This window comes from Erpetoichthys calabaricus, chromosome 2, assembly GCF_900747795.2.
Source record: "Erpetoichthys calabaricus chromosome 2, fErpCal1.3, whole genome shotgun sequence".
In the NCBI taxonomy this organism is placed as follows: Eukaryota; Metazoa; Chordata; class Cladistia; order Polypteriformes; family Polypteridae; genus Erpetoichthys; species Erpetoichthys calabaricus.
In genome coordinates this window covers 282,764,001-282,791,917 of record NC_041395.2, presented here as the reverse complement: position 1 = coordinate 282,791,917, position 27,917 = coordinate 282,764,001, and the positions used below count along the sequence as shown (strand labels likewise).

The window sequence follows — 27,917 nt, the reverse complement described above, 5'->3', positions numbered from 1 at the left end:
CCGGGACGGAGTTTGGGAAGCACTGCTCTCGTGTATTCATGCAAAACTTTAAAGTAGCTTTGTACAGCTTGATTGTTTTTTACGTACATCTTTCAAATAGACGTGAACAGCATCAAACAATTGAAATTTCAAACCCTTTTTAAGCAAATTATTCCTTTCAAAATTTCATAAACACTTCTTAAATACCACCTCGATCTCGACAGTTTTTAAATGTGACTTTGTCCTTACTGAGTTGGTGGGAGTTCTCAGCGTTTGCTTTGGATGCCAAAGTCTTAGTTTATTACCAAAAGATCAACTACAAGGATGAGAAAATACAAATGTAAACCTTTTCTTTAATTGCTTTTTTATTTTTATGGAATTAAAATTACAAAAGAGGTTTGTAACATGACATTTTCTCACAAAAAAAAAGTCACATTAATTATGTCTATACTGGATATAGTGTTCTGAAAAGGTGAAGACTGAGCTTTCCATCATGATTTTGTAACAGTGTCATATGTTGTAGTCACATTAGTGTGAGTGACTATAATATAAAGTGTTATTGTATGGAATTCAATGCATGATTAATTCCATTTCAGTATGGAGCTACTCAAACACAAATATTTACTGAAATTCCTGCCTCCACATGTCAGCGCTAGTCCAGCAACCTAAACAAGTAGGTCATTGTGCAGGAGAAGTCCAAGGAATGTTTGGGTGGTGAATTTCGAACTTTAAATTTAAAATGTGTTTCACTACTGACTGAAGTGAAACTAACTTTGCTGGGCCAGAACTGGGAAAAGAGCAACAAATCACTTGTGGCTGAAAACTGTCAGTCAGATAGTTAAAAATAACAACGAAAGAAAGAGTTCATGTTGTCTTTCAGCACAAAGGTTAATGTAAAACACGATGAAGATACCGCTCTGGCTTTTGATGTCCTTCTCTCAATCCATGACGCTTCCAGTTATGAGATGAGGTTTGCGATGAGTGTTTACTGTCAGATGTTGGGTGACTGACGTGCTCCTTTGGTGTCTCTAGTGGAGGACCTGCAGCGGGTCCTGTAGCATCAGAAGACACCAATTCAGTTTCTGAGCAGTCACCACTGTCTCCTGTCTTCTCTACATATTCTTCACTGATTCTACAAATGTAGAGAAAGAACAACAATTATAGATACAGAAAACTAACTTTCAGAAGATAAACAGCTAATAACTGCTTCACACTTTTTATTCACTGTCACTGACAAGGCCTTCTAAGTTTATTTATAACACCAGTTAATAGCAAAAGCAGAATATTGTGGAGTTTAACATTCAACATAGCAGCTTGGGAAAGTCCACTTGTCAACTACTCTGATTTCCTCCTAACTGGGGACCTTAGGTTTGCCCACAGTGAGTGTGTGTCTTCAATGGAATGGGACCCTGGCTAGGACATGATTCTGAATGGAGCTGCTAGGAAAGGCTACAGCTCCCCATGCCCCAGTAATGGGATAAAGCAGACTCGGAAAATGAGGCGGTGAATGGATGTATTAATATCACTTCTGTCTTTTAAGAATGAGCTGTTCCAGTGGTTCAGGCCCGGGAGACTTCTGTTACTCCCATCAGTTCCACAGTCAAGTAAAATGACAAATGAGTGTAAAGAATTTAAAACCATGGCAAAAATACAAAATATTTCTAAAATGTGAATACAAACCGGACACGATTGCCCTTTTCTACATGCAGACTAAGATGAGGAAAAATGACCAGCTAAATAAATCACGAGATCAAGTAATATGACTTACTGATTGTGAAAATGGTTGGAGCAAAAAACTTGAGCCACAAAGCTCCCAGGAACTGAACTTGGAAAGCACTAAGCTAGTCCATCTGCACTGCCGCAAAGCCCTGACTGAATACAAAGCCCCCGTCTGTTGCTAAAAGTATTAATGGTAATTTAGAGGGTCACATGTATGCCCACCAGGCAGTACAGTAGACCATCAAAAAATGTGGACCTTCTAGCATATCATATTATTTAAAGACCTAATGCCACCATGGTTTAGCACACTTGAGGCTGATTTCCATGTCATCCACTTCTTTCTACGGGGAGTACAAACCAGGCCAAGCAGAAGAAAGGAGAATCTACATGTAATAATGCAACAGTGGTGACAAATATGTACGCAGACTCAGAGGGACGATTTGCAAACTTTAACAGGATGCATAAGAAAAAGAAAATATTGAGGAATGTTCACGTTACATCATCAAGAGTAAAAGTTTAAGACAGGGGTGTCCAACTCTAGTTCTGGTGGGCTGCAGGTTTTCATCCTAATCAGTGATCAGTTTTCACTGCTAATTAATTTCTTTTCCCTTCATTTTAATAGTCCTGTTTTTAAGGATCCAGGCCTCTGAATTGATTAGATTTTTCATTAAATGGCAGCCAAACAGAAATGAGATGTGAAACGAGCTAAATTGGGTCTTCAAACTCCAACCAGTCTCTTAATGAGAAGCTGATACTTGCTGTTAGTTAAAGCCGTTATTTAATTCCATGGTTTGTTCCCGCTCTCGTTTCTCACACAGCAGACATTTCCAAAACTGTTGATTTTTCTGTTTTTTCTAAGAACACCATCAAAATGTCTTGGTGACCTGAAAGATCAACCTTCCTGAGACCATCACCATTCTTTACTTTCAGATATTGTGTGATGGGCTCAGATGAGCTGGTCATGTGGTGTCTTATTTTGTGTCTCATTATTGTTTGGCTGCTTATTAAGGAAAGAGACAACTAAGGGGTCCAAGTCATATCAATTAAAACTAAGGCAAGACAAGTTAATTAGCAGCAAAAACTGGTCACTAATGAAGAAGATGGTTAGAATGAAAACCTGCAGCCACTGCGGCCCTCCAGGACTGGAGTTTGATCTCCGTGGTTTAAGACAATTAAAGAAAAAACTGCGAACACTGCACAAGCAATACAGACTTAGCTGATAACATGTAAACTCTGCACTGGCATTTTTCAAGTTTTTCAACTGTGGATTTCATGTGACATTATATGGAAAGAGCAAAACGATCTTAAAAATTGTATTTTTGTAGTTAAAAATGTTTGCTACAAAGTAATGCCCTGCCAGAAAGTAAACAACACAATAAACGGAGTGAGGCTGCCTTGAACTGAAGGGTAATAATGTCACTTGGCTCTTCAGCAGAGATCTGTAAACTGTGGGCTCGGCGTCCTCTCCACACCAAATAAATAACCTGGAAAGCAGCACTTATACTGAAAATATGCAAAAAAATATATATTTGGAGGAATTACTGTTTTCAGATGTCTTTGGGACTGTAATTTAGTTACAGTGTATTGATCTTTATTAATTTTCATAGTATGTTACCAACACTGCTTAACGTACCTCATTTTCCCAAAGTCTTTCAGCCACCGTGGCCCCAGGGAATCACATCTGCTGTTTGGTGACTGAGCGGTTTGTTTGTGCCCCCGATTTCTGCCTCCTCTCAATCCAGTCAACACTTTGGCCAGCTCGCTCTCATCACTGGTATCCCAGATCAGCCGTGCCCGCTGCTCAGCTCGTTTATCCCCCGACTCCTTAAAGAGGCGTTGAAGCTGGCAGAGGTTGACACCCCAGAAGATATTGTGGAAGGCCGCTTTGCGATTTCTCCGGCTGCAGTGTCTCCAAAGTTCCATGGTGGCAGCAGCTTCCATTCTGAGTAGATACTCTTCGGCCAGGTAATCCTGCCTTGGGCAAGCCTTTCAAAGAGATGTAAGAGACATACAAATGAGAGAAGGGAATCTTTGAATATAACGTTTATTATTTGTAATAAAACTGTCTCACCATGTGTAATGGACACATGTAGCCCAAAGTAAACCTTCCACAATTGGATACTTTCACTTGAGATATTCTACTGAAATTGATGGCCAACTCTTGTAAATTAAAAAGGAGGAAGGACTATGCCAGTTTCTCACCTCTGCAAAGTCTTTCTGGAAGAAATGTCTGAATGTAAAACTAACAAACGCCCAACGTAAACAAGTTCACAATGAATATTTGCCCCTTACAGATACTGTATTTACCAGTAGTTTACTATATCTAGTAATTTACAACACAATTTACAGATACGTCGCTAAGTAGAATTAGGACTCATTTCACTCCCTTTCCAATCCTGCTTTTACAAAAAGGGAACTGGAAATGATTCTAGAAACATCTGCAGCTTGGTACAGCCCAATCCTTGACTTGAGTGCGAGTCTCCTGCTGGGCATGCTCATTCACAAGGCCAGTTCGATGTTGTTGACTAATCTAACTTGCATGTTTCTGAGATGTGAGAGGACATGGAACTCCATATAATGAACGTGCTGCAAATCATTCAGGCACCAACACAATGGATCTGTCTATACGCCCTGTTATCACCCCTAATAGACACATTACAAGAAGCATGCTATATCTTTTATGGGAGCTTTAAAGCTCATGGAATTGATAAAAAAACGTAAAAAATTTGACAAATGAGAGGAGACCATTCAGTCCATCGAGCTCGATTGTTTAACTAATAGCTAAGCTGTCCAAGTATCTCATCTGGATACTTCTTAAAGATTGTCAACGTTTCTGCTTCAACTACATGTCTCCGTAGTTTCTTCCAGATTCAAACAACTCTGCGTACAGAAATGCTTCCTGGCTTCAGTCCTAAATGCTCTTCCCCTTAATTTCCCCTGGTGTCTGCAAGTAAATTTGTAATAATAATATAATAATTCTTTACATTTATGTAGCGCTTTTCTCTCTACTCAAAGCGCTCTCCACACAGGGAGGACCCAGGAAGCGAACCCACAATCTCCTTACTGCAAAGCAGCAGCACTACCACTGCGCCACCTGATTTAATTTGAATGAATTCTACTCGATCTTCTCTATCAAAAGTGTCAAATAAGTGAGGAAAAGTGTAAAATGAAACCAGATTAGGAAAATAGTCACATTAACTGTTTACCTTTACCTAAAGAAATGACTACCAGATGTTTTGAACACAAATATTTTAAACCTACCATCCATCCATCCATTGTCTCCCGCTTATCTGAGGTCGGGTCGCGGGGGCAGCAGCTTGAGCAGAGATGCCCAGACTTCCCTCTCCCCGGCCACTTCTTCTAGCTCTTCCGGGAGAATCCCAAGGCGTTCCCAGGCCAGTCGAGAGACACAGTCCCTCCAACGTGTCCTAGGTCTTCCCCGGGGCCTCCTCCCGGTTAGACGTGCCCGGAACACCTCTTTAAACCTACCAGTGTAATTAATTCAGTTTATACTAACCTACTCCCTGATCTCCATGATTCCATAATGCAGTTCACCTTTTTGGTGGCCAGGTATTTGTGTCATTTGAGAGAAATCCGCTATAGCTGCGATGGACTCTAGTCTCTGAAAATCTGATAGGGTTTAGTGCCTTTCTTTTTAATAACTGAATTATTAATTCTTTAGAACAGGGGTGTCGAACTCCGGTCCTGGAGGGCCGCAGTGGCTGCAGGTTTTCATTCTGACACTTTTCCTAATCAGTAAGCAGTTTTCACTGCTAATTAACTTCTTTTCCCTTCATTTTAATAGTCTTGTTTTTAAGGATTCGGTCCTCTGAATTGATTTGTTTCTTCATTAAATGACAACCAGCCAGAAATAAGCCGTGAAATGAGTTAACAGATGACCAGCTAAATTGGAACGTCAAACTCCAACCAATTTCACTCCAACCAGTTTCTTAATAAGAAGCCAGTTCCAGCAGTTAATTAAAGTCGTTATCGAATATCATGACTTGCTGCTGCTCTCATTCTACCACAGCAGACTGTGAACCGAGCCGACAGATGACCAGCTAAACTGGGATTTAAAACTCCAACCAATCTCTTAATGAGAAGCCGATTCTTGCTGTTAATTAGACCAGTTATTTAATTCCATGGCTTGTTGCTGCTCTCATTCTGCCACAGCAGACATTTCTAAAACTGTTGATTTTTCTGTTTTTTCTAAGAACACCATCAAAATGTTTTGGTGACCTGAGAGATCGACCTTACTGAGACCCTCACCTTTCTTCATTTCCAGATACTGTGTGATGGGCACAGGTGAGCCGGTCATGTGGCGGCTCGCTTTGTATCTCATTATTCTTTGGCTGCTAGTTAAGGAAAAAGAGCCAACTAAGGGGTGGCGGAGTCAAGTGAATTAAAACTAAGACAAAAGTTAATTAGCAGCAAAAAATTGTCATTAATGAAAAAGATGGTTAGTATGAAAACCTCTAGTCTCTGCAGCCCTCCAGGACTGGAGTTCAACACCCGTGCTTTACAACATTAAAAAATGAATGCATTTTATAACAAAGACCATTTGTCAGTGAGTATGGCCTGGATACGGGGAAACACACAGTGAAGAATTGTGCACCATTACAAGTAGTCATTAAAAACACTTCAGAAGCATGTGACATTTTGTAAGACAATGTAGGCAGCACAAATCAGAGTCTTCATTCATCTTCTTGAGATTCTGGACTAAGGTTATAATAGGAAGTGCGTTGAAAGGTTTCATTAAACAGGAATGTTGGGTGATGTAAATGCCAGTTGCTCCAACTGCAATCTCAGGGTGACATCAGAGCTTATGACAACAGCAGTCAGTTGGCACAGTATCCTTATATGAGCTGTGCATGCTGGATCTCTCTGTCATAACAACGTGGCTCATTATGTTAGTCAGATTCCAGTTGTGTGCATCATTACACTTGGAGGAATGGAAAACTTCATTCCCATAAAGATGGAACTATTAGGGTTTTTTTTTAATAAAAGATTGACTTTTGAGGTTTCATAATAACAAGATTTTGCCAATGCCTCCATTAGCACTGAAGTCAAGGTTTTACTAATGTATGTCAATGCTGTGCCTCACAGTTAGGAGACCCGGGTTTGCTTCCCGGGTCCTCCCTGCGTGGAGTTTGCATGTTCTCCCCGTGTCTGCGTGGGTTTCCTCCTACAGTCCAAAAACATGCAGGTTAGGTGCATTGGCGATCCTACATTGTCCTCAGTGTGTGCTTGGTGTGTGGGTGTGTATGCCCTGCGATGGGCTGGCGCCCTGCCCGGGGTTTGTTTCCTGCCTTGTGCCCTGTGTTGGCTGGGATTGGCTCCAGCAGACCCCCGTGACCCTGTAGTTAGGATATAGCAGGTTGGATAATGGATGGATGGATGGACATCATTGCTGACAGCATGCCTTTCCCCTAAGTGGGCCATCTTCCTCACTAACTGGTTTGGATCCCCATATCTCATTCTCTTCTTCTTTTCCCTTTCCTGGTTTCTGTTGCCTTTCCATGCATTCTCATGCACGGCTTAAAAAAAGAGCAGATGTCCCCCATGACCACTTTCTAACCCGGATTTCCCTGGTGTGCCCCCATGAGTGTAACAGTTGGACCATTAACTCTAAATATCCTGTCAGCTGACTTTAAGCTGCCAGAAGTTCTGCAAAAACGTTTTCACATTCCACTTCCTCATTTTTAAAATGTATGTTAAAAAAAAAAGGCCAGTCTAATTTTAAACATAACACAATACACCCGAATCTTACAGATCACCAGAACATGACAGCTTTACACTGCTACAGGTTCAACTTCTCAGGTTCTTCACCAGCAGGCAGGGAATATGGAAGCAGATGCAAATGTCAAACCAGGAAAAAGACTTTGCATACACATGATCTGAATCTTACATTGTGAAAAGAAAAGTGTGAATTGTAAAATGTACAGTACCAGCATAATGAAATCTGTTCAGTAAAAAACCCAAAAGGAAACAACTGTCTTCATTTTGTACACTGCATGCTCTAGTGTGGTGCTGAGGTGTCACCTGCTACACTCGGTGTGCCAATCCAGGTGGTTCGTCGTGTGGTGGGTACGGTGACACGCTATCTATCAGCTCATGCTCCTCACCATGGCTGCTTTACATTTCATAATACTCCAAGTCCAACCAGTCCATCAAAATGCAACATTAAGGACCTGACAAACGTTTAAATTACCACGTGAGGAAGGAAAAAATGTGCAAGTTCTTTAAAATCCCGATTTTCACATTTAAACCGTGATGTGGCTTCCTGCATCTCAAAGATGACAAGGCTGGAAAACTGGACTGAAACTACAAGCCATCTGCATCCATTGTGATCATAAGAACACTCTGGATTTTTTTGACCAGCACCTCCTCACCGGTACAAGAAAACTCCTCACTTCTGATATGGTGTTTGACTTGTCTTGAAGTCTAGTCATGCCAGACATTAAGCTTTTCTGGGTTTCTCCCTATTTTAGGTCCTCTAGACCCCAAAAAAAAGGAAATTACAACCCTTATGATAAAGACTAAACCAATAGGTATCTGCAGCAGAAATTATCAAAAGGACTTGAAGTTGTCTGCGGTGGGCCAGCGCCCTGCCCGGGGTTTGTTTCCTGCCTTGCACCGTGTGCTGGCTGGGATTGGCTCCAGCAGACCCCCGTGACCCTGTAGTTAGGATATAGCGGGTTGGATAATGGGTGGATGGATGGACTTGAAGTTGTGCATGCCACATCAACTGACCCCCAGGGGTTCACCCCCTAATGGAATACAAGGAGTCAAAGTTGCTCCTTCTTACAAATATTTTAAAAAATGGGGATCAGTAATATAGGCATGAGGGGTGTTGTTATATGCTTTTTCAAGGTTGCTGATCACAAATATGATAATATTTTGATATCTGTGGTCCTGACCCTCCAAGGGCCACTTGCAGAAGATTAAAAACAGCTAATTTCAAACAAAAGCATGTGGGGTATGGGTATTTAAGGTCAGTGATTATGAATCTAATGTTATTTTTGATTCTCTATCCTTTACTAGAGATCTAGCACTCTATGAATCAGAACATGAACAATGACATTTCTTTTACAATCGAGGATATTTAGACTTTAAATATTTAAACTGAAGCACGCATTTTAATAGTTTAGATATTTGTCACAACTATGCTTATCTATTATGTACTCCTTGCTTATCTTTCACTAATTCAGACTTATTTCAAATTTTAATTCCTTGGCTGCAGAGCAGCACAGTGAGGCAGTATAGACACCTAACATTTTGCTTGTGTTTGCATTTAATTTCACCAGTTTGTCTTTTTTCCCCAGACATGCACATATTAGGTTATTTGTTGTCCTTGAAGTCATCAAAGATGAGGAGGGCGTTGGTGTTCCCGTCTAGGAATTTGATTCTGCCCAACACTGATAAGAAACTCTACAACTCCCCTTGGAAAAATGGGTGGATGGATATCACATTTTACCAGTCAATCCCCTGAATAACAGAGTATGAATACCAAGTCCCCAAACGGTTTGTAAAGGAAATCATGACGATGTATAGTGTTACATACACACAGGCCCAGCTGGACACTACACATTCAAACACATGGAATAAAATTAATTGCTCTAGCAGACTTTCCAGCTCGATATTAATTGTTCAGGAAATGACGATCTGACGCTATGGTGCTTTAGCAGAGCCATCTGCACGGAATGCCACTTTGAGCTGATTTCCCTGTAATCCAATTTTGCCCACACCTGTTTAAAGGCTGCACGAACCACTCCAATCAACAACTGCATGCAAACTGCAGATGGTAACGGGAATGTAGGCTTTCAGACTGATATAGTTATGACTGCTTACTGAACGTATAACCTTCATGGTTAAAGACGTTGCAATAAACTAAAGCAAACATCGGTGAGTGTCGACGCATTACCTCACAATAAAAAGTAGATTTAAAAAAAGCAAGAAACATCTGGACAGAAAACAAAAAGTGGAAAACGGAACAAACGAACCAAACTGCCTGTCAAGTTGGGTCACTGCCATTGTACATGCAAAAAATACACAGTATGCTTATAGATGCTTACATCAGAATTATTGATTTGCTTTACGCAAGCGTTTATCATCACACGAAGTTAAATGTTTAAAATTGTGCAAATATGTAATAAAATATACATTACATTTTTTTAAATAAACATATGGTATCAAACTGCCAAAAGCACTTAGCATCAATCCTGCACAGTAGTCAAAATATAGCCTTACCCTATTTCAAGCACATAAATTCCTTCAGCATCTGTGAAATGATTTCTTTTTGAGGTATTCCCAATAATACTCCACGCTTTACGGCAGAAGCCCAGTCTCCCTTCCACTGCTGGATCTTCTACAGCGCCGAGATGCTCGAGCTTCATGAACTTCTCCCTGCGCGAGTGTCTCTATCCAATCAGAAAAGGAAGGAGCGACATTCCCGCCCTTCCGCATGTGGTGACCAATCAGAGATAAATATGGGCGGGTTGTAAGGTTTACTTTTGTGAGCCACTTGGCCACGTGGCCGGATCCCGCAATCCAGTATTGACGTCAGTGCCTCGTTTGTCTGTTCAGACAAGATGGATTTGTTAATACCAAAAGATTATCTTGGTTGTTGTGTGCGTTGCTGTTCTGGTAGCAACATCGTCACCCACGGCTGCTGCCCACGTATTTAACCGCAACCCAGTATTAAATGCCACCGCAGGGCAGCGAAAGTGACGCTTGTTATTAGTGTATACATGTAGCTATGCAACTGGTAAATTGTACTTGTGTGTCTCCGTCACATTTATTTTACTGTATTTGATATCGGATAAATGACGCGTTGTAATAAAAGTGATCAGTTTATGTTGCACGTGGTCTTCTATTGCGAGTACAGTCCCGTATATATCAAGCGTCTCAAGGTATGAAAGCTGTCCTAACTGGCTCAAAAAACTCAGCGATGATATTGAAATGTGGTCCTACCTCTACATTTTATCAGTTTTCCTAATTTAGGAAATTCCTCTTAACTTCACCAGGATTTAGGAGAGTTCGGGAGTTGCCGTAACTAGCGAGGAGCTGCCAGAAGATGGCGTTAAGGCGGAATTCTGCACTCCCATCTGGGGAAAGGCTGAATAGTTTGGAACCGCAGGACAAAAATGAACTCGTAAAACGATGGCAATCTAACACAGACGGAATGATATTCGTCATAAATCTTACACGTTACGTGATCGATCCATCATCACGGAGAAGCCATGCGCTGTCATGCAGCTTTGCAATAGCGGTGATTTGGGTATGTCACAATCGACCATTTCTGGCATTTTGCAACAAACTTTCAACGCCCTTAGATGACATGAGGTAATACGCAGACTTATTCATCTCCTTCACCAACCCGCGTGAGGTAATGTTTAAACAAGATGCATTCATGCAAATCAGTGTTCATGTAAAGATCGTTCATTGCCCCAAGTGTGCTTGCAGCGAGCATACGTGAATCGCATTGCTAGTCAAGCGAATGCGCATGTCCGCATTACGAATCTTAATTTTGGCAAACCTCAGCCCCAATACAAACTAAACAGTAACACGCAGGTTGTCATGGAGGGAAACTGTGATGTAGCAGCTAGCATATTTGCCTTAAGGTAAGCGGGGCAGGATGGGTGATTGACAGCGAAATGTCACTCAGGTAAGCCGAATTTTGCATTCCACGAACCCCTGGAATACTCGGCGTTGCAGTTTACAAGCCTGAGAAAGTTTCATGAGTGCAGTCGGAGACCCCCACAGTCTCGAGACTACAGGGGCATAGCAGGGGTGAGCAACGTCGATCCTGTTGGGCCGCAGTGGCTGCAGGTTTTTGTTTCCAACACAGTTTCTTAATCTGAAATCAGTTATTGCTGTGCAGACATATTTTTTATGCTTCATTTTAATTACCTTGTTAATTAACACTCCCCACCCTTAGTTGCTTGTTTTAGTCTTGACCAGCTGCATTCACGGTTTGTAACTGCTCCTTATTGGCAGTAATATGCAAATAACAAAGTAACCTGCAGTTCTCCATTTGACTCATTTCCATTTACCCTTGTGTGTATTCATTATGATCAATTTCATTTAATAAATTATTTTAGAAGGAAACTGAAGAGAAAAAAAGTGAAGGATAGACCATTACTCATCCATTTTAGTCTTTAAATCATTTGGTTGATATCCCTAGAAATGGCATAAGAATGACCTGACATGGCAGAATGAAAACTTTAAGAAGCCATAAAATGAAATAAGATCTGTTATTAGAAAGGATTGGGTTCTAATTAAACATTTGGGTTGGTGCAAAAACCTGCGGCCCTCCAGGACCAACATTCCTCATCCCTAAATTGAACTTCGCAGAAGATAAGGGGGGATCATGGAGAAAGACACGCCACATTGACTCTGGAAGACTCTTGGGAACAGGGAATGTGACTTCAGAAACAACACAAGAATAGTCGTGACTAGTTTCAGGAACTGATACTTTACGAGGCATTTCTCGTGGCCAGTGGGAAGGTCTTTTTTTTTTTTTTTAAATGATCATTCATTGTTAAATAAACAGAGCCGTTATCGAGCTTAAGTATCATTCCGTGTATGTCTTGGCCTTTCTGTCTCGGTCTTCGTTACAGTATTATTCTTGATGTTGTTGTGAAGTGACCATGTTTATCTGCAGCTTTGCACAAAATCCTACCTTTTTTATGTTTTCCTCCTTCTTCTGCTACAACTAATTTGAATACTTTTAATATTATTATTATTTTTATTATCATGTTTGTGGTGAAACCTTAATGTTAGAATCCGAAGACTGCAAAATGTCATAATGAAAAATTGTTACGTCATTCATTTTCAAACATGGCTTTCTACTCCTTGCCTGGAGTGAGAGTAGGATGCTTTGTAACTATTTCTCATGTCTGACTCTGAAGCAGGACAAATTCTTACCCTAGTAAGACTTTTAGTGCAATTCCTAAGAAAAATAATTCTAAGATATTTGATATGTACAGGCACAGATTCTGTATTACAGCAAAAGATGACACAGTGCAACAAGATTATAGTGAAAGACAATCAAAAACAAATCCATCCAGTTACTGAAACTTCTAATTCCAGCTGAACGGTCATAAGGAATCAATATCTGTTCTGGCAGGAACCCACTTTTCCAGGGCCGTATTTAGCTTTTTTGCTCTCCTGGGCAAAGGTGAAAATTTCATACCCAAACCCAAAAGGTGTCATTTTGCTTGGCTTTTCTCTATACCCAAACCACAAAGTGTTGAAGGCCATTTCTATAAATATATGGCATGGAAGATCATGGGGGTTGGGTAGGCTGACCTCATTTTTATGGTTCCAAAACGGATCACAACTTATAATTCTAGTGAGATGTGGCTGCGTGGGTCCCTTGGAGTTTTGTGTGCGTTATAAAAGTTTCTATTGAATCGATGAGCATTGGGGTTGTCCCCTTTGTCACAGTGCTAGTATGTGTGCATCGACATGTCACTCCACCCCTCCGCCAAGTCCTTCGGTTTCCACCTAATTTGCCTATATAGTAAAGCCAGCTGTGCACTCATCACATGACACAAGCAATGTTCCCTCTAAGGAGTAGCATATAGTGAGCAAAAAACATTGTTTATGAGCGACATTTTGTTTAAGCCAAAAATTTATGAGCACCAACTCCGACGGTCGGAGTGAGCGATCATGCGATAAGTACGAGCGACACCGTCGGAATGAGCGATCGTGCGGGAAGTATGAGCGACGCTCTGAATTCGTGTGAGCGATTGCTCACGCGCTCAGCTTAGAGGGAACATTGGACACAAGTCCATCACAGTGTACATCCATGCCCATACATGGTCACCAATTAACTTGACATGCATGTCTTTAAAACATGGGAAGAATCTGCAAACATGGCACAAATTGTGACAATGCTGGGAATCAAATCGAGGCCTATGGATATATGAAGGAGCTGCACTAGCCACTGGTGCACTGATAAGCTGAATATCACTAATGTCTCAATGTCCTGGCTAAATTTCCCACCATGGCCTAGTTTTTCTGGCCCCGTATTCATCCCCCATCTCTGATTGGCCAACTATCCCTAACCCCTTTATCACCTAACAGCTAATGTGTAGTGAACATACTGGCACAAAATAGCTGTCCATCACGTCATGCAGGTGGATGCTGCACACTGGAGGTGGTTGAAGTGACTCCCCACTCCCTATGTAAAGCACTTTGTGAATTGAGAAAAGCTCTGTATAAAGGTAAAGAATTAACATTTATTCAAGAATTAATTAATTAATGTCTTCCTTGCCTGGCCATAGCCTGTGTGGAGTTTGCATGTTCACCTTGGGTACTTTAACTTCTTTATTAATCCAGTAAGCCTCCCGTTTCAGTAAAGCATTTCTCAAGTTTTTATCCCATATTCCATAGATGCTCATGTTCAGATAATTCGTTCCTAAAAGTAGCCATGTTGTGCCTATGTACGTGAGGGTACCATGTGATGGACCAACATCCTGTCTGGGGATGTCTCCTGCCCCACACCTGATGCTGCACAGATACTTTGTGGTTCTTTGTGACCCTCTAAAGGTCTAAGCAGGTGTAGGGATTTATGAATGGACAGGAAATGTATGCGTTTTGTAAATGTCTACATAATCTGAATCTCTGCTTACAGAGAGTAAAGTCACTTATATCAATATTTTTTGAATTGTTTTTAATGGTTGTGTTTCTCCACATTGCCTTATAAAAATCTCAAAGTTCATAGTACAGTTATATATTTCTACCAAAGAACCACTGGCAGAGTAGTGTGGTGCTGCAGTCCTTACTGCTATTGCCTCATAGATGTTGGCACCCACTTCCTAGCTCAGTCGCCATCCGTGTGGTCTTCGCATGATCTCTGAGTGTTCATACAAGTTTATTGTAGCACTCTTGTTTCCTTCCACATGCTAAAGAAGTCCATGTACAGTATATTGAAATATACTGGCATCCTGTCTTTTGCCAGATGCAATAGAAAAAAGTGGATGGCTATTTTAAGCTAATGTTCTTCACTCTTATTGTTCTCTTCATTTCTTTTAAGAAACCTTTGTTTTTAAATGTAAGACATTTATACAGACATCTTTTAGGATGAAAAGCTGCAATAGTCCTACGCTGGGCGATATTAAATTTTTCACATAAATGAGACATTCTTCCACCATCTCTAGATTCTTTCCACTGTCCAGACACCTGCTGTGATGTTGATTTGTGACTCTGAATGTGCTCAGTGTGTCCTTAGACTGGCTTCCTGTCCTGGGTTGGTTCCTACCTTATACTGATGAAGACATACTGCACATAGGCTCTTGATCTTTGCATCCCTGTAATTGAGGAATGAGTTTAGGTGGAAATTAATACGCCATATTTGAAAAATATTTTAGGCTGAATTAGAAGGACATGGATTTCTGTAGTTATAGGCCACTGTAAAAGCCAGCCCTGACACAGACAGACGTAAGACACAAATTCAAAGCACACAGAGCTTTCATTTTCTTTTATACCTTGTGGGCAACACCTTCCCCGTTCCCACAAGCTCAAAAGAGTCCAGCACAAGCACCGCACAATACAATACAATAAGTCTTCTTTTCTCTTTCTTACTCCTCCACTCTTCCTCTGGCAAACGTTGTCTTCCTCCTCCCGACTCTGGCTCTCGGAGAAGTGGCTGCTGGCTCCTTTTATAACGCACCCGGAAGTGCTCCAGGTGCTTGACGACCTATTTCCGGCAGCACTTCTGGGTGTGGCGGAGGAGCTGCTCTGTAGGGCTGAGTAGCAGCTACAGCACCCCCTGGCAGCACCCACGGATCCCAACAGGACTGCACCAAACTCCCAACTCCCATGAAGCCCTAGGCACCGCTGCTACCCAGGGGGGCCGCCATCTAGCGTTCCGGGGAAGGTACTGTCCTGACCAGGCTTGCTCCCCAAGTCCATACAAGAGAGAGGTGTCCCGGCTGGGCAAGGACCCCGGCTGTCAGCCACAACACGTACACTAATCTTGACTGACAGCAGATCATTTATCCATTTTATGAGCTTACAGGGCCTATAAAAAGTATTCACTCCCTTGGAACTTTTACATTTTTTTCTTATACAACATTGAATCACAGTGAATTTAATTTGTTTTTTTTTTCTCAACTGTTCAATATAAAAATAACTTTTTAATGTCAAAGTAAAAACAAATCTCTGCAAAGTGGTCTAAATCAATTAGAATTATAAAACAGAAAATAATCGATCGCATACGTATTCCTTCCCCTTTTAATACGACACACCTAAATCACCACTGGTGCAGCCAATTGGTGTTAAAAGTCGCATCATTCGTTCAATGGAGTTCACCTGTCTGGGGTTTCACTTGTCTGAAGTATAAATGTACCTTCATGAGGAAAGTTCAGATTATGATGGGTCACTATGGTGGCCTAACCTACACCATGAAGACAAAAGAATGTTCCACATGTCTCTGTGAAAAGGTGACTGAAAAGTCAGGGGATTGAGACAAGAAAACATCTAAGTCCAGCTGAATCACTCATTTAGAAATGGGAAGAGTATGGCACAACTGGAAATCTGTTTAGAGCAGGATGTCCACAAAAAATGAGTGATTGTGCAAGAGAAAGACTAGTGAGGGAGGTCACCAAGAGACCAATGAGAACCCGATAGGAGTTACAACCTACACTGGCTGAGACAGGAGACATTGTCAGACAATAACTGTTGTGTGGTGTGAATCATCAGTCACTACTTTATAGGAGAGTGGCAAAGAGACACATATGATATGTCAGTTAGAGTTTACCAGAAGGGACATGGGGGAAACTGGTATCATATGGAAGAAGTCTCTGTGGTCTGATGAAAGCAAAATTGAGGTTTTTGGCTATCAAACTAAACTCGCATTACAAAATCACACCATCACTTCTGTGAAGCATCGTGGTGGCAAATTCATGCTGTTGGGATGCATCTCTTCAGCAAGCCCTGGAAATCTTATGATGGTAAAATAATAATACACAGCAAAATACACTGAAATCATGGAGGAAAACCTGATACTGTCTGCAGGAAACCTGTACCTTGGGAGAAGGTTTGTTTTCCAGCAAGACAACAAATCCAAGCATTAAGCCAAAGTTACACAGTAATGGCTGTTAATGTTCTGGAGTGGCCGAGTCCGAGTCCACATGTCAATCCAATAGAGAATTTGTGGCTCCTCATGCCACCTGGCAGAGTTTGAGCAGTTTTACAAAGAAGAATGGGGGGAAAAACCTGCTGTGTACGGATGAACAAAACTGATAGAGATCTGAGCATACAGATTCAAGGCTGTCATAGCTGTCAAAGGTCCATCTACTAAATACTCACCTTATGCAGTCAATTATTTAGTGTTTTATATTTGAGCATTAGAACGTTAGAAAAACTGTGATGAGAGCAGGCCATTTGGCCCAACAAGTTCCTCCATCCTATTCACCTAGATGATCCAAAATAAAATCCAGTTGAGATATGAAGATCCCTAAAGTTCTATCTACACAACTTGACAATTGATCTTACGTTTCTATGGTTCTTTGCATGAAGAAAAACCTTGCAACATTTGTGTAAAATCTGCCTTTCACAAGTTTCCAACTGTGCCCCTGTGCTCTTGTTGCAGAATTGGTTTTAAAGTAACAAGTGGGACCCACTTTAATAACTCCTTTCATAATTTTAAACACTTCAGTCATGTCCCCTCTTAATTTCTGAACAGTAATCCCTCCTCCTAGCTCAGGTGAGTGAGTGTGCTTCGAGATGAACCAGTATCTCATCCAGAACTGCTCTGTAACTCGCAGCCATTCCTTTGATCTTGATGGTAAAATGTAAATCTGAAAAGTTAATTTGGATCACTTTGCAGAAGTCTGTTTCACTTTGACATGAAATAGTTTCTTTTTTCTGATGATCAGTGTCAGAAAACACAAAATAAATCCTCCTTGATTCAAAGTTGTGTAACAACACAATGTGAAAACTTCCAAAGGGTGACTACTTTGTATGGGCACTGTAATAATCCAATGAAAAAAAGGCTACCCTGGCAGCACTGGGCACAAGGCAGGAGCCAAACCTAGATGAGATGCCATCTCCTTGTAAATAATCCCATTCACATATTCACAATCATTCCCCCCAGTGAAGTTTATTTGGTTTTTAGACTGTAGAAATGAAGTATTTCTTCTTCTTCTTCTTCTTCTTCTTCCATAGATACTCCCAGTTTTATACAGGGTTGCTATTTTTCATTGACTAGACTTCTTCAGTAGAAGTTTTAGTGTGATTTTTACAGCCGTATGCCTTTTGTGATGCTAATTCTTCCTATTACCCGGTTTGGGTACAGGTCCTGGTAAGTAAATTACTGATTAATCGTATTTATCACATTTTCTGTCTTTTAAGTGCCATTATGTACTTCTATAGAATTGTATTTTATTATACACATTTTCCATTTGATCTAAAATATAATAAGCACAAGTGTATAATTCCAAATTATCTCAAAGCTCCACTCCCTTCCATCTATTTGTATGTAGCTGAAATGTTATTTTCTCTTTATTAAGCCTGCTCCTTCCCCACTCTTTCACATTCAACACCACAGGTATTGCTATAGAAATAAAAGTAAACATGAAAGCGCAGCGGTGGAGCTTTACATTTAGACCGCCCAGAGCTCAGCAAACTCAAACACTCTCTTGATTTTCACTTCCTGCCACAGGAAGCTCCACAAGTGTGGGTGTAACTGACTGTTTTGATGCATACAGCGTGTCTCCTAAAAATGCATCAAGCTCTGAGCTATCCTCACATTAGCCGTAATGATGTGGTTTGCCATCTTCTCCTTTTTCTCAGTGCACACAGCAAAGAGCTTCTGCAGCTCTACCCTGGCCTTTGAGCGATTTTATATTTCAGTGAAATGGCAGACATTTGTTGAGACCTAGAATGGCAGTCTTTTGCATCCTTTTAACAATTGGCCTTCTTTTACAGATTTAGGGTCCTATCTGCTTTTCCGTATCACACAGGCTTTATTTGATGTAGCTCCTTGAATGATGGAGTTTGGACTAATGCACAAGGTTGTCATTTCATTCTCTGACTCATCAACTGAGTTTGCCTGAGTAAGTTGTTAAACCTGTAAGTACCCTAGAAGAAAAATCCACGCTGAAAAGTTAATGGAAAAATTTATAATTCAATGTTGTGGTTGTTGAGGTATGTCCTTGAAAGGGAAATAAAAGAAGATTTATTTATCTTATGTCTTCTTGACACTTAGCTAAGGCTGTTGAGCAGAAACGTGTTTCAGTTTCTTTTGTCACACACATGCGCTTGAGAGTGCAATGCATGTGCGCCAGAGGATCGCCTTCTGGGCTCACCTAAGGTATGAGGTACCACCCCGAGATGAAAGGGGGTGCTGTTGCTAGCAGTCTTGTCTCTTTTTTCCATCACAGCCTTGAGAAGACGCCCTTTCTGGTCTGTTTGATATTAAAGGGAGACATTCCTGGAAGGTGGCATCTCATTAGGACGTGACTTCGCTGAAGAGAGAGTCTCTGTGAATGGCAACTGACCAATTTAAAAGGCAACTGGCCTGTCAGTATACCACCAACAAGTGTGCGAAAAATTTGAAGTTTCTCTTTTTGTTCAAATTAAATGGGGTTTTGCTCACTTTGCACCCCATTTATTATTGGATTTGCCTTGTCTGATTATTCACCCTGCTACAGGAGACAATTTGTGGACTCATCGAGTACTAATTCCACCCCGAGTCGAGGATTGGTGCTGTTGCCTAATGCTTCTCCTCCTCTGTCCCTAATAAATTGGATGACCGGCAGCACCAGTGATGTCTTGTCCGGTTCACAATCCCCTGGTCCCACCTCTTCTGCCCTGGCTTCCTTTTAAGGGGTTTCACTGCCATCTCGAGTCAGTCTAGATCTTGACTTCCATCCGTAAAGACATCTTGTGCTGAGACTTGATTTTTTTGTTTTGTCATCAAAAATACGAGGTTCACCTTCACTATGCCCCAACACTTTATCATCCATCCATCCATTTTCCAACCCGCTATATTCCTAACTACAGGGTCACGGGGGTCTGCTGGAGCCAATCCCAGCCAACACAGGGCACAAGGCAGGAACCAATCCCGGGCAGGGTGCCAACCCACCGCAGACACTTTATCATCTCTCTGTGTTTTTCTTACGCCTTTTTATTTTTTGCATTGTAATTAGCTTGCAACCTTCCTTGCATATCCAATGAAACAATTGTAACAGGCACTTGTGATTGGTATGTCACATTTGAAATAGCGATCAGGTAAAAAAATAAACATAAGGCAGGCCTCTAACTTATTATTTGGTTGACACCTTTATCAAAGGCAACTGAGGACATTTGAGATACAATTGGTTACATTTCTTTTGTTTTAAATCGGAGCAAAGGACTTCACACGGTGTGAGTGGTGGGATCTGAACGCACAACATTAGGGTTTACAGTCCACAGCCTTAACCACTACACCATACTGCCTTCAACTCAATTTCAAAATAGTTGGGATGGTACGGAAAATGCTAATAAAAACAAATGATTTGTAAAATGTATTTGCCGTGTACTATATTGAAAACAGCACATTATTTGATGTTTCATCTTGTGAATTTAATCATTTGTTTTAAATGCAATGTACACTTAAATCAAATCTGACGACTGCAACATGCTCCGAAAAAGCTGGAACAGTCAAGTGTTTACCACTGTGTAACATCACCATTTCTTTTAATGATACTTATTAAGCATTGGAGCACCGAAGAAACAAGTTTGTTAAATTTAGGAAGTGGAATTTTCCCTCACCCATCCATTAAGTGGGTCTTCAACTGTCCAATTATATGGGGATTTCATTGCCATATTTTGCACTTCATAAAGTGTCTCAATTGGAGAGAGGTCAGGACTGCAGGCAGGCCAATCTGATGCCCACACTCTCGGCTAACACGCAGTCCCGCACTGCTCAGAATGTGGTTTGCCGTTGTCCTGTTGGAAAATGCAGGGACACCCCTAAAAAAGATTGGCTTCTGGATGGCAGAATATGTTGTTCCACATTTTTCTGCATGAATGGTGCATTAATGGTGCCCCCAGAGATCTGCAAGCTACCCATGCCATTGGCATGACACACCCCCATATACCATGGCTTTTGGACCTCACACTGGTACCAGCTTGGATGGTTCTTTTCTTCTTTAGCCTGGAGAACACAAGTGTTTTTTTTTTCCAACTGTTTGAAATGTTGACTTGTTGGACCACAAGACACCATTCCCCTAAATTACTTTCCATGTCAGATGAGACTGAGCCCAGAGAAGCAGGCAGTGATTTTCGACTGTGCTGATGTACGCCTCCTGCTTTACATAGTAAAGTGTTAAATTAGCATCTGTGGATTTAGCATTGAATGGTGTTGACTGATAAAGGTTTACCAAAGTAACTCTGCGCCCATGTCATGATATCCATAACAGACACATGACAGTTTTTAAGATAGTGACCTCCGAGGGAATGGAGATTATGGGCATTCAAAAGTGGTTTTTCGGCCTTGCCCTTTATGCACAGACACCCAACCGGGATATCTTGAATCTTTTAATTATATTGTGCAATGTAGAGGGTGAAATACCCAAAATCCTATGGCTTTGTCTTTGGGTGACATTGTTCTCAAAGTGTTGGATTGCTTGCTGATGCATCTGTTGGCAAATTGGTGAACCTTGGGCCATCATTGTTCCTGAAAGACGAGGCTCCTTTTTGGAGGCTCCTTTTAATTGCCTCTCTTGTTTCACACCGCCTTGTTATTTTAACTTTTCACATTGTGATTCATCCTGAACGCCCTGTTCTGGCTTTTTTTAAACATGCTTTAGGCATCAGTTTCAGCATAAATGTGTATCTTCAAAAGACAATGCTGTGGATTAGGTGAAACATCAAATACCTTGTCTTTAGACTGTTTTGGTTTGAATACAAGTCAAAGTAAATTTACAAATCATCTGTTTTATTTTTATTAGCATTTTCCTTCCTGTCCCAACTTTTTAAGTACTGGAGTTGTACATTCTCATTGCATTATGGCACTTAAACGTTCTTCCATCGGTTGCCCACCCAGGGTATGGAGTGACTTGAAGTGTGTGCCAAACTGAGTTGTGCTAAAGTATGGCCCTGACACCACTTTGGGGTCCTAATCATTCTCCTAACCACAATGCACAAACTGTACAGTCACATCCCAAATCGCTTAAACATTAACAGTACAATTCCTGTTCCTCTAAGCTAGGAGCAAGAACTTCAGGTGACTTACATAGGATCGCACTGTAAAAGAAAATTACAATTTATAGTTCCTGCTGTAGCTCCTTAAATGCTAGGCTTCTCTGCTTGCCAGGTCTTCTTCTATGCTACTTACCTGGGAAGCAGTTAGCCAGAGGTTTGTTTTCTTCTTGACGAGTCACAGAAGACAGGTTAAAAAATGGCAAATGTTTCTTTAATGTGTTTATTTAAATCCCTCAGTTCTGCAAGAAAGATTCAGTTCCTTTGGAAGCAACACTTGCATTATCAGAGCTGAGGATTAATTCAGAATGAACCAGAATGTGTTGGTTTAAGATGGCAACACTAAATGTTGGCCAATCATACAGACAGCCTCTAGTCCATTCAGTTATATTCTTGTATTGGTTCTTTTAATGAGCAGGTTCACTGTGTGGACCACCAGGGGGCATACCAGCCACCCTACCCAACACAGACAGGCAGACCCAAGTTGTCACATAGCAGACACGTTTATTTACAGTTGGGGAGCGCTTTAGCCTGCTACCCACAGCACAGTACATAAACCACAGTCCTTTGATTTTCTCTTCTCTTCCACCTACACTCCTCCTGGAAAGCTTTGTCTACTTTGGCTGTCCAAGTAGTGGCGGTCGGATCATTTTATAAGGCACCCGGAAGTACTCCAGGTGCTCGTTGACCCAGTTGTGGCAGCACTTCCGGGTGTATTAAGGGCTCAGTAGCTCTCCAGGTGCCCCCTGGTGGTGGCCACGGGCCCCAACAGGGTTGAGCTTCCATACTCCAAACCCATGGTACCACCGCACTCCAGGGGAGCTGCCTTCTAGCACTTCAGGGGAGGAAATGTGTCGGAAATGCTCCTTGTGACATAGAGGCACCCCGGCCGGGTAAGGGCCTCGGCCGTCTGCCACAACTGAGATTATTGTTCATGTCCTAATAAAGGAATACATGAATGAATAAATAAGCACATACATGCAGAAATCAATTCAGGACATTCATTTACATCCTTATGTCTGTAGTTATTATTGAGGCATGAATAAACTCAGCAGCAGTTTAAGAGATCTCCATCCTTTCTCTGTCTGTGTTGAGTTTGCACGCTCTCTCCAAAGATTGGAATCGACTTGTTTTTTCAATCCTATTTTTTGAATAAATTGATCAATTTGTATGAATGATTACAATAAAATTAATAAAAATATTAAAAAAAAAAAGATTGGAATGGAGGATGCAATTATCCATCTGCTGTCCAAGGCTTTTTCTCATCTGGACAAAACTGGCAGTACTGTAAAGATTATGTTTTGATTTCTCCTAAACCTTTAATACAATCATACCATCCGTGTTAAGAGGTAAGGGCAGAGATATGCAGGTGGGTGAGCCTATGGCAGGGGTCTCCAACTCCAGTCCCGGAGAGCTACTGTGGCTGCAAGTTTTCATTCTAACCCTTTTCTTAATTAGTGACCAGTTTTTGCCGCTCATTAACTATTTCCCTTTATTTTATTGACTTTTCTTGAGACTCGGACTGTTGAATTGATTCTTTTTTTTCTTAAATGGCACCTAAACATAAATTTGATGTGATGACCAATCAACTTCACTTCATTCAATTTCTTAATCTGAAGTCAATTCTCGTTGCTAATTAAACCCGTTATTTAATTACATGGCGCTCATTCTGCCATGGCAGACATTTCCAAAACTGTTGATTTTCTTTTTTAAGAGCGCTGTCAAAATGTTTTGTGGACCTCAGCAGATCAACATTACTGAGACCTTCACCTTTCTTTATTTTCATTTATTGTGTGATGGACGCAGGTGGTTCTTTACATGTTGGTACATTTTGTGCCTTAATATTGTTTGGTTGCTAATTAAAGAAAAAAGAAATAATTAAGGGGGGGGGGGGGGGGCGAGTCATAAGTTGTGCATCAATTAAAATGAAGGCAAAGAGTTAATTAGCAGCAAAATCTGGTCACTAATTAAGAAAAGCGTTAGAATGAAAACCTGCAGTCACAGTAGCTCTCCAGGACTGGAGTTGGAGACCCCTGGCCTATGGTGTCTTGGATAATGGACTGTCTGTCGGGCAGAATGCAGTTTGTGAGACTCAAGGACTTGTGTTTCTGATACGGATGTGAGAAATACTGGAGCACAATAAGGAACAGTCCTGTCCTCCAACTATAAATATAACACCAGGTCATGTCACTTGCAGAAATTCTCTGATGATTCTGCACTTATGGGGTGTTTTGATGAGGGGGATGAGACAAGAGTGCAGGGGTCAGGTGGAGAAGTTTGTTCCTTGATGAAGAATGAATTCTCTGTAAGTTTACATTAGCAAATAGCAAGGAACTAGTCAATGACTTTTACCGCACTAAAAAGCCCCTCCAGCCAGTAGCTATTCAGGTAGTGGATGTGGAGGTGGTGCACTGCTACAAGTACTTGGGGGTCCACGTCAGTGACAGGCTCGACTGGCTTTATAACGCATTGGAGCTATAAAAGAAAGGGCAGAGCAATCTTCGTTTAATATGGGTAGTGATATCTTTACTTGTTCTACAACTCTCTGATGGTCAGAGCACTTCTCTATGCTGTGGTGTACTGGGCTGGTATCATCACTTCAAGAGTAGCCCACCAAATCAACAAGCTAATTAAAAACACAGGCTCAGTTATGGGACGCAAAACAAAACTGAGACCTTTATGAACAGTGCTGCACATCCTCTCTGTGACACACTAACATTTATAACTTTCAGCTCATGATTTATGAAGCAAAAGTGCGTCAAGAAACGCTAGTGGGACTCTTTTATTTATCTTTATAATGGCTCACTATGACTATCACTGCCCTTTTAATCTTCAGCCAAGTTAGAAGTTTTCTTTCTTTTTAGTATTTATGATGTGTATTTGAAAAGATGTTTGTTGTTTGTCATAATATATATTTATTTATTTATTATGCTTCTGTAAAAAGCCAAATTTCCCATGTTATCAAATAAAATACTTTATCTATCTATCTTTTCATCATTTAGCAGACGCTCTTATCCAGAGCGACTTACAACAGTGTTTGTTAGTTTTTTTTGCATACCCCTTGGGGTCAGAGCGCAGGGTCAACCATTGTACAGTGCCCCCTGGAGCAATTACAGGTTAAGGGCCTTGCTCAAGGGCCCAGCAGAGTAGGATCTCTTAAGGCAGTGACGGGGATTCGAACCGGCAACCTTCGGGATACCAGCGCAGATCCTTAGCCTCAGAACCACCACACCACTCTATCTATCTATCTAACTGTGTCTGCGTTAATTTTTCCTCCATCTTAAAGGTGAATGTGTTAACTGGCGAGTGTTGACTGTTATTTTACCAGTTGTGGTAAATTTGCCTGAAGGTGCCCTTTGACGGACTGGCGACCAGTCCAGTGGTATTTCCCGTCTAACTCGGGGATGGGCGGGCGTTGAGTGGGCGGGGTCTAAAGAGAATGCTGTCGACAGGGGCGTCATCTTACGGGTCTCAGAGCTTCTTAGGTCACTGAATGAGCCTGAGGCTTCAGTGTGTCTCTCCTGCTGCTGTAGCCTATTGTAAAAACTGATTAGATAGTTGCTAGATCCACCCGTCCATTTCTTGATCCAGGACACGAATGGATTAGCCCAGGAGCCGGGAGCCAACTCTAGTATAAAGCATACCAAGAGTAGCCGGACCTGAAATCAAACCTATCGCTGGAGTTCATTACATCTTGCCTGAAGAAGGGGCCTGAGTTGCCTCGAAAGCTTGCATATTGTAATCTTTTTAGTTAGCCAATAAAAGGTGTCATTTTGCTTGGCTTTTCTCTTTACTCCCATTAATAAAAGCTGTAACCTGTACATTCAAAACCAACTGACATCCCAAACGAACTGACCCTCTATCTCGTTTCCTCCCAAGGTCTATGTACAGTAGTGTCAGTTCATCACTGGACACTACAGATTTGCTGATTAATCTGCCGTTGGATTTTAGGTTTGGGAAAGTAAAGCGGGCCCCGCTCGGTAGCCACGCCAATCAAGGCTCGAACTCAAATAGCTCCATGCGTCACCCAGTAAGTGAAGCGTCAGCGTGCAGAACTGATCGGTATCTTCAAAAATGACCACCCAGGCTGTAAGTGTAAGTGGAGGGAAAACAAACAATCCGGTGTCAGCGCTTTGCTGCGGGGTTCTAGGTGTGGCGAAATCTGCGGACGTGACCATTTAAATAGACATGTCAGCCTGAGAAACAGGCGTGAGTTTTAAACTGAAATGGGACCTGTTCCACGTGAAACTAAAGTCCCCGAAAAACTGATAGTGCCCCACAACGACACCCCCACCCCATCGCTTTGCAATGCACCGGCAGAGCATGAACGCTGGAAAAGGGGCAGGAAGCGGTATTCTCTAAATCTCCTCTGTCATCCCTCCTCCCCGAAGAGGGCCACCCCTTCCGAAGCGGTACAGAGAGAGAGAGAGAGTGAGAGCGAGAGTGAACGAGAAACGGTTCGGGAAAGGGAGGAGGTGAGGGATTTATATTTAAAAGACTCGTACGAATCCAAGAGCAACAAGTTGCACTTCACCGCTTTTCTCCAAGTTGTCCTGCCGGCGGTTGATCTACGTCTTTTTTGTTTGTACGGTGCAAAAAAGTGAACAGGGAGCTCTCTGCTCATCTTCATTTTCCCACTTCCTCCCCACCGTGTGGATAGGAAGATCGGAATATGCCCCCTCCGCCGGAGGTGAGGAGCACCAGGTTGAGTGCTAACAAAGACTTTGCAAAAAGCTTCGTAGGCATTCTGCGGATCTTACAGATCGCTCTGGGAGCCGGCCTTTGGATAACCATCGCGACCAACAAATATGATGGCTCCATCCACTTCGTGCTTTTTGTGGCAGTGGTCTTCTGGCTCCTAACATTGGCGATTTACATCATCACGCTTCTGGACAAGCAGAATCTTGTGTTTTTCTTGGGTGGGGACAGATGGTTGTTGAGCAATGCCGTACACGACCTGCTGGCCACCGTGCTATACTCCGTGTCGCTGGGCATCATGATCTACAAAACGGAGAAGATGAACTACTGCACCCTGCAGCGGTACAAGCACTCCTGTCTCTATAAGGTGTACCTCATCGCCTCAGTCTTTGCTGGACTCAGCGCAGTGGCGTATCTCATCACGGCCGTTTACAACACTTACAGAAAGTGCAAAGGGAACAACACTGTTATTTAGGTAACGGCCTGAAGGAACGTGGAAAGAAGAACTGAAACGAGCAGGGGGAGGGCACTACAATGAGACGCTCCGCTTTGCTCGGCTGGTAAATGTGCACCGAGTTTTGCCTTTTTTAATTTTCAGATGGTTCGGTGAAGGATGCAAACTACGCTTAAGTAGATTTGTAAGTTGCCACACGCTCTTAGAAATAGTTCGGTTAAAACTGTTAAGTATAAAAGAACCATTGTAATAGCTTAACTAGACACCAGGTCATCCTTTTATGTTTTATGTGTATCTGGGACATTTATTCATGTGTAAGATGAACTTGTAAAGTATTGGATCAGTTGTCTTTACTTTTGAACCAAATATCAAGTACCCAAGAGATGTTTACAATGGCTCTCATTGATATGTCCACGAGTTTTGATTAATCTGGTTGGAGTTGCGAATTGTAAATAAAAGTACTTTATAGATCTAACAAAACGGAGAAATAAAAAAACAAAAACAAACTTGTGTGGTTGTGTAGGCCGGACAAGCTAATTGTTTCTACTTTCTGGAGGTTTTGCCGTTGTCACGTTTTACGTGGCCGTTCTTTCTGGATTTGCTTGGGTTTCTTTCCCCGTCCTTAAGGATGTGGCAAGTTGGCCGCTCTCAGCGCATTCGCTCCGAACGATGGTCTGGCGTCCCGTCCAGTTTTGGTATCTGCCTTTCACGAATGCAATCCCAATGAACTGCGGCCCCACGCAACCCCGAATTGGTGTTAGAATGGATGTATGTGTGTATGGACGTTTCAACATTTAATTATTTGCTTGATTGTATTTTTTGTCTGTTTCGATGATCACGGGATCCTTTTTATAACGGCACATCCTGA

At 41.7% G+C, this 27,917-nt stretch overlaps 2 protein-coding genes across 2 annotated transcripts; one reads left to right on the top strand and one right to left on the bottom strand.

Annotated features, from left to right (window-relative positions):
- Positions 1-414: 414 nt before the first annotated feature.
- Positions 415-10,121, bottom strand: avpi1 (arginine vasopressin induced 1). The gene is made up of 3 exons (XM_051922950.1): positions 9,949-10,121; positions 3,332-3,684; positions 415-1,111 (listed from the first exon to the last, which is right to left on the bottom strand). The coding sequence occupies exons 2-3, from the start codon at positions 3,637-3,639 to the stop codon at positions 868-870; spliced, it is 552 nt and encodes a 183-aa protein (XP_051778910.1). The 5' UTR covers positions 3,640-3,684; positions 9,949-10,121; the 3' UTR covers positions 415-867.
- A 16,077-nt stretch (positions 10,122-26,198) lies between these two features.
- On the top strand, positions 26,199-27,531 carry marveld1 (MARVEL domain containing 1). Its single transcript, XM_028795640.2, has one exon. It carries the CDS (start codon positions 26,570-26,572, stop codon positions 27,068-27,070), a length of 501 nt encoding a protein of 166 aa, XP_028651473.1. The 5' UTR covers positions 26,199-26,569; the 3' UTR covers positions 27,071-27,531.
- The last annotated feature ends 386 nt before the right edge of the window (positions 27,532-27,917 follow it).

Excerpts from the sequence above, each read along its gene's own strand:
- avpi1 (XM_051922950.1), bottom strand. The coding sequence starts at position 3,639 with ATGGAAGCTGCTGCCACCATGGAACTTTGGAGACACTGCAGCCGGAGA. Across the intron at positions 1,112-3,331 it reads AAAGACTTTGGGAAAATGAG|AATCAGTGAAGAATATGTAG; the intron begins GTACGTTAAGCA and ends CTACATTTGTAG.
- marveld1 (XM_028795640.2), top strand. The coding sequence starts at position 26,570 with ATGCCCCCTCCGCCGGAGGTGAGGAGCACCAGGTTGAGTGCTAACAAA.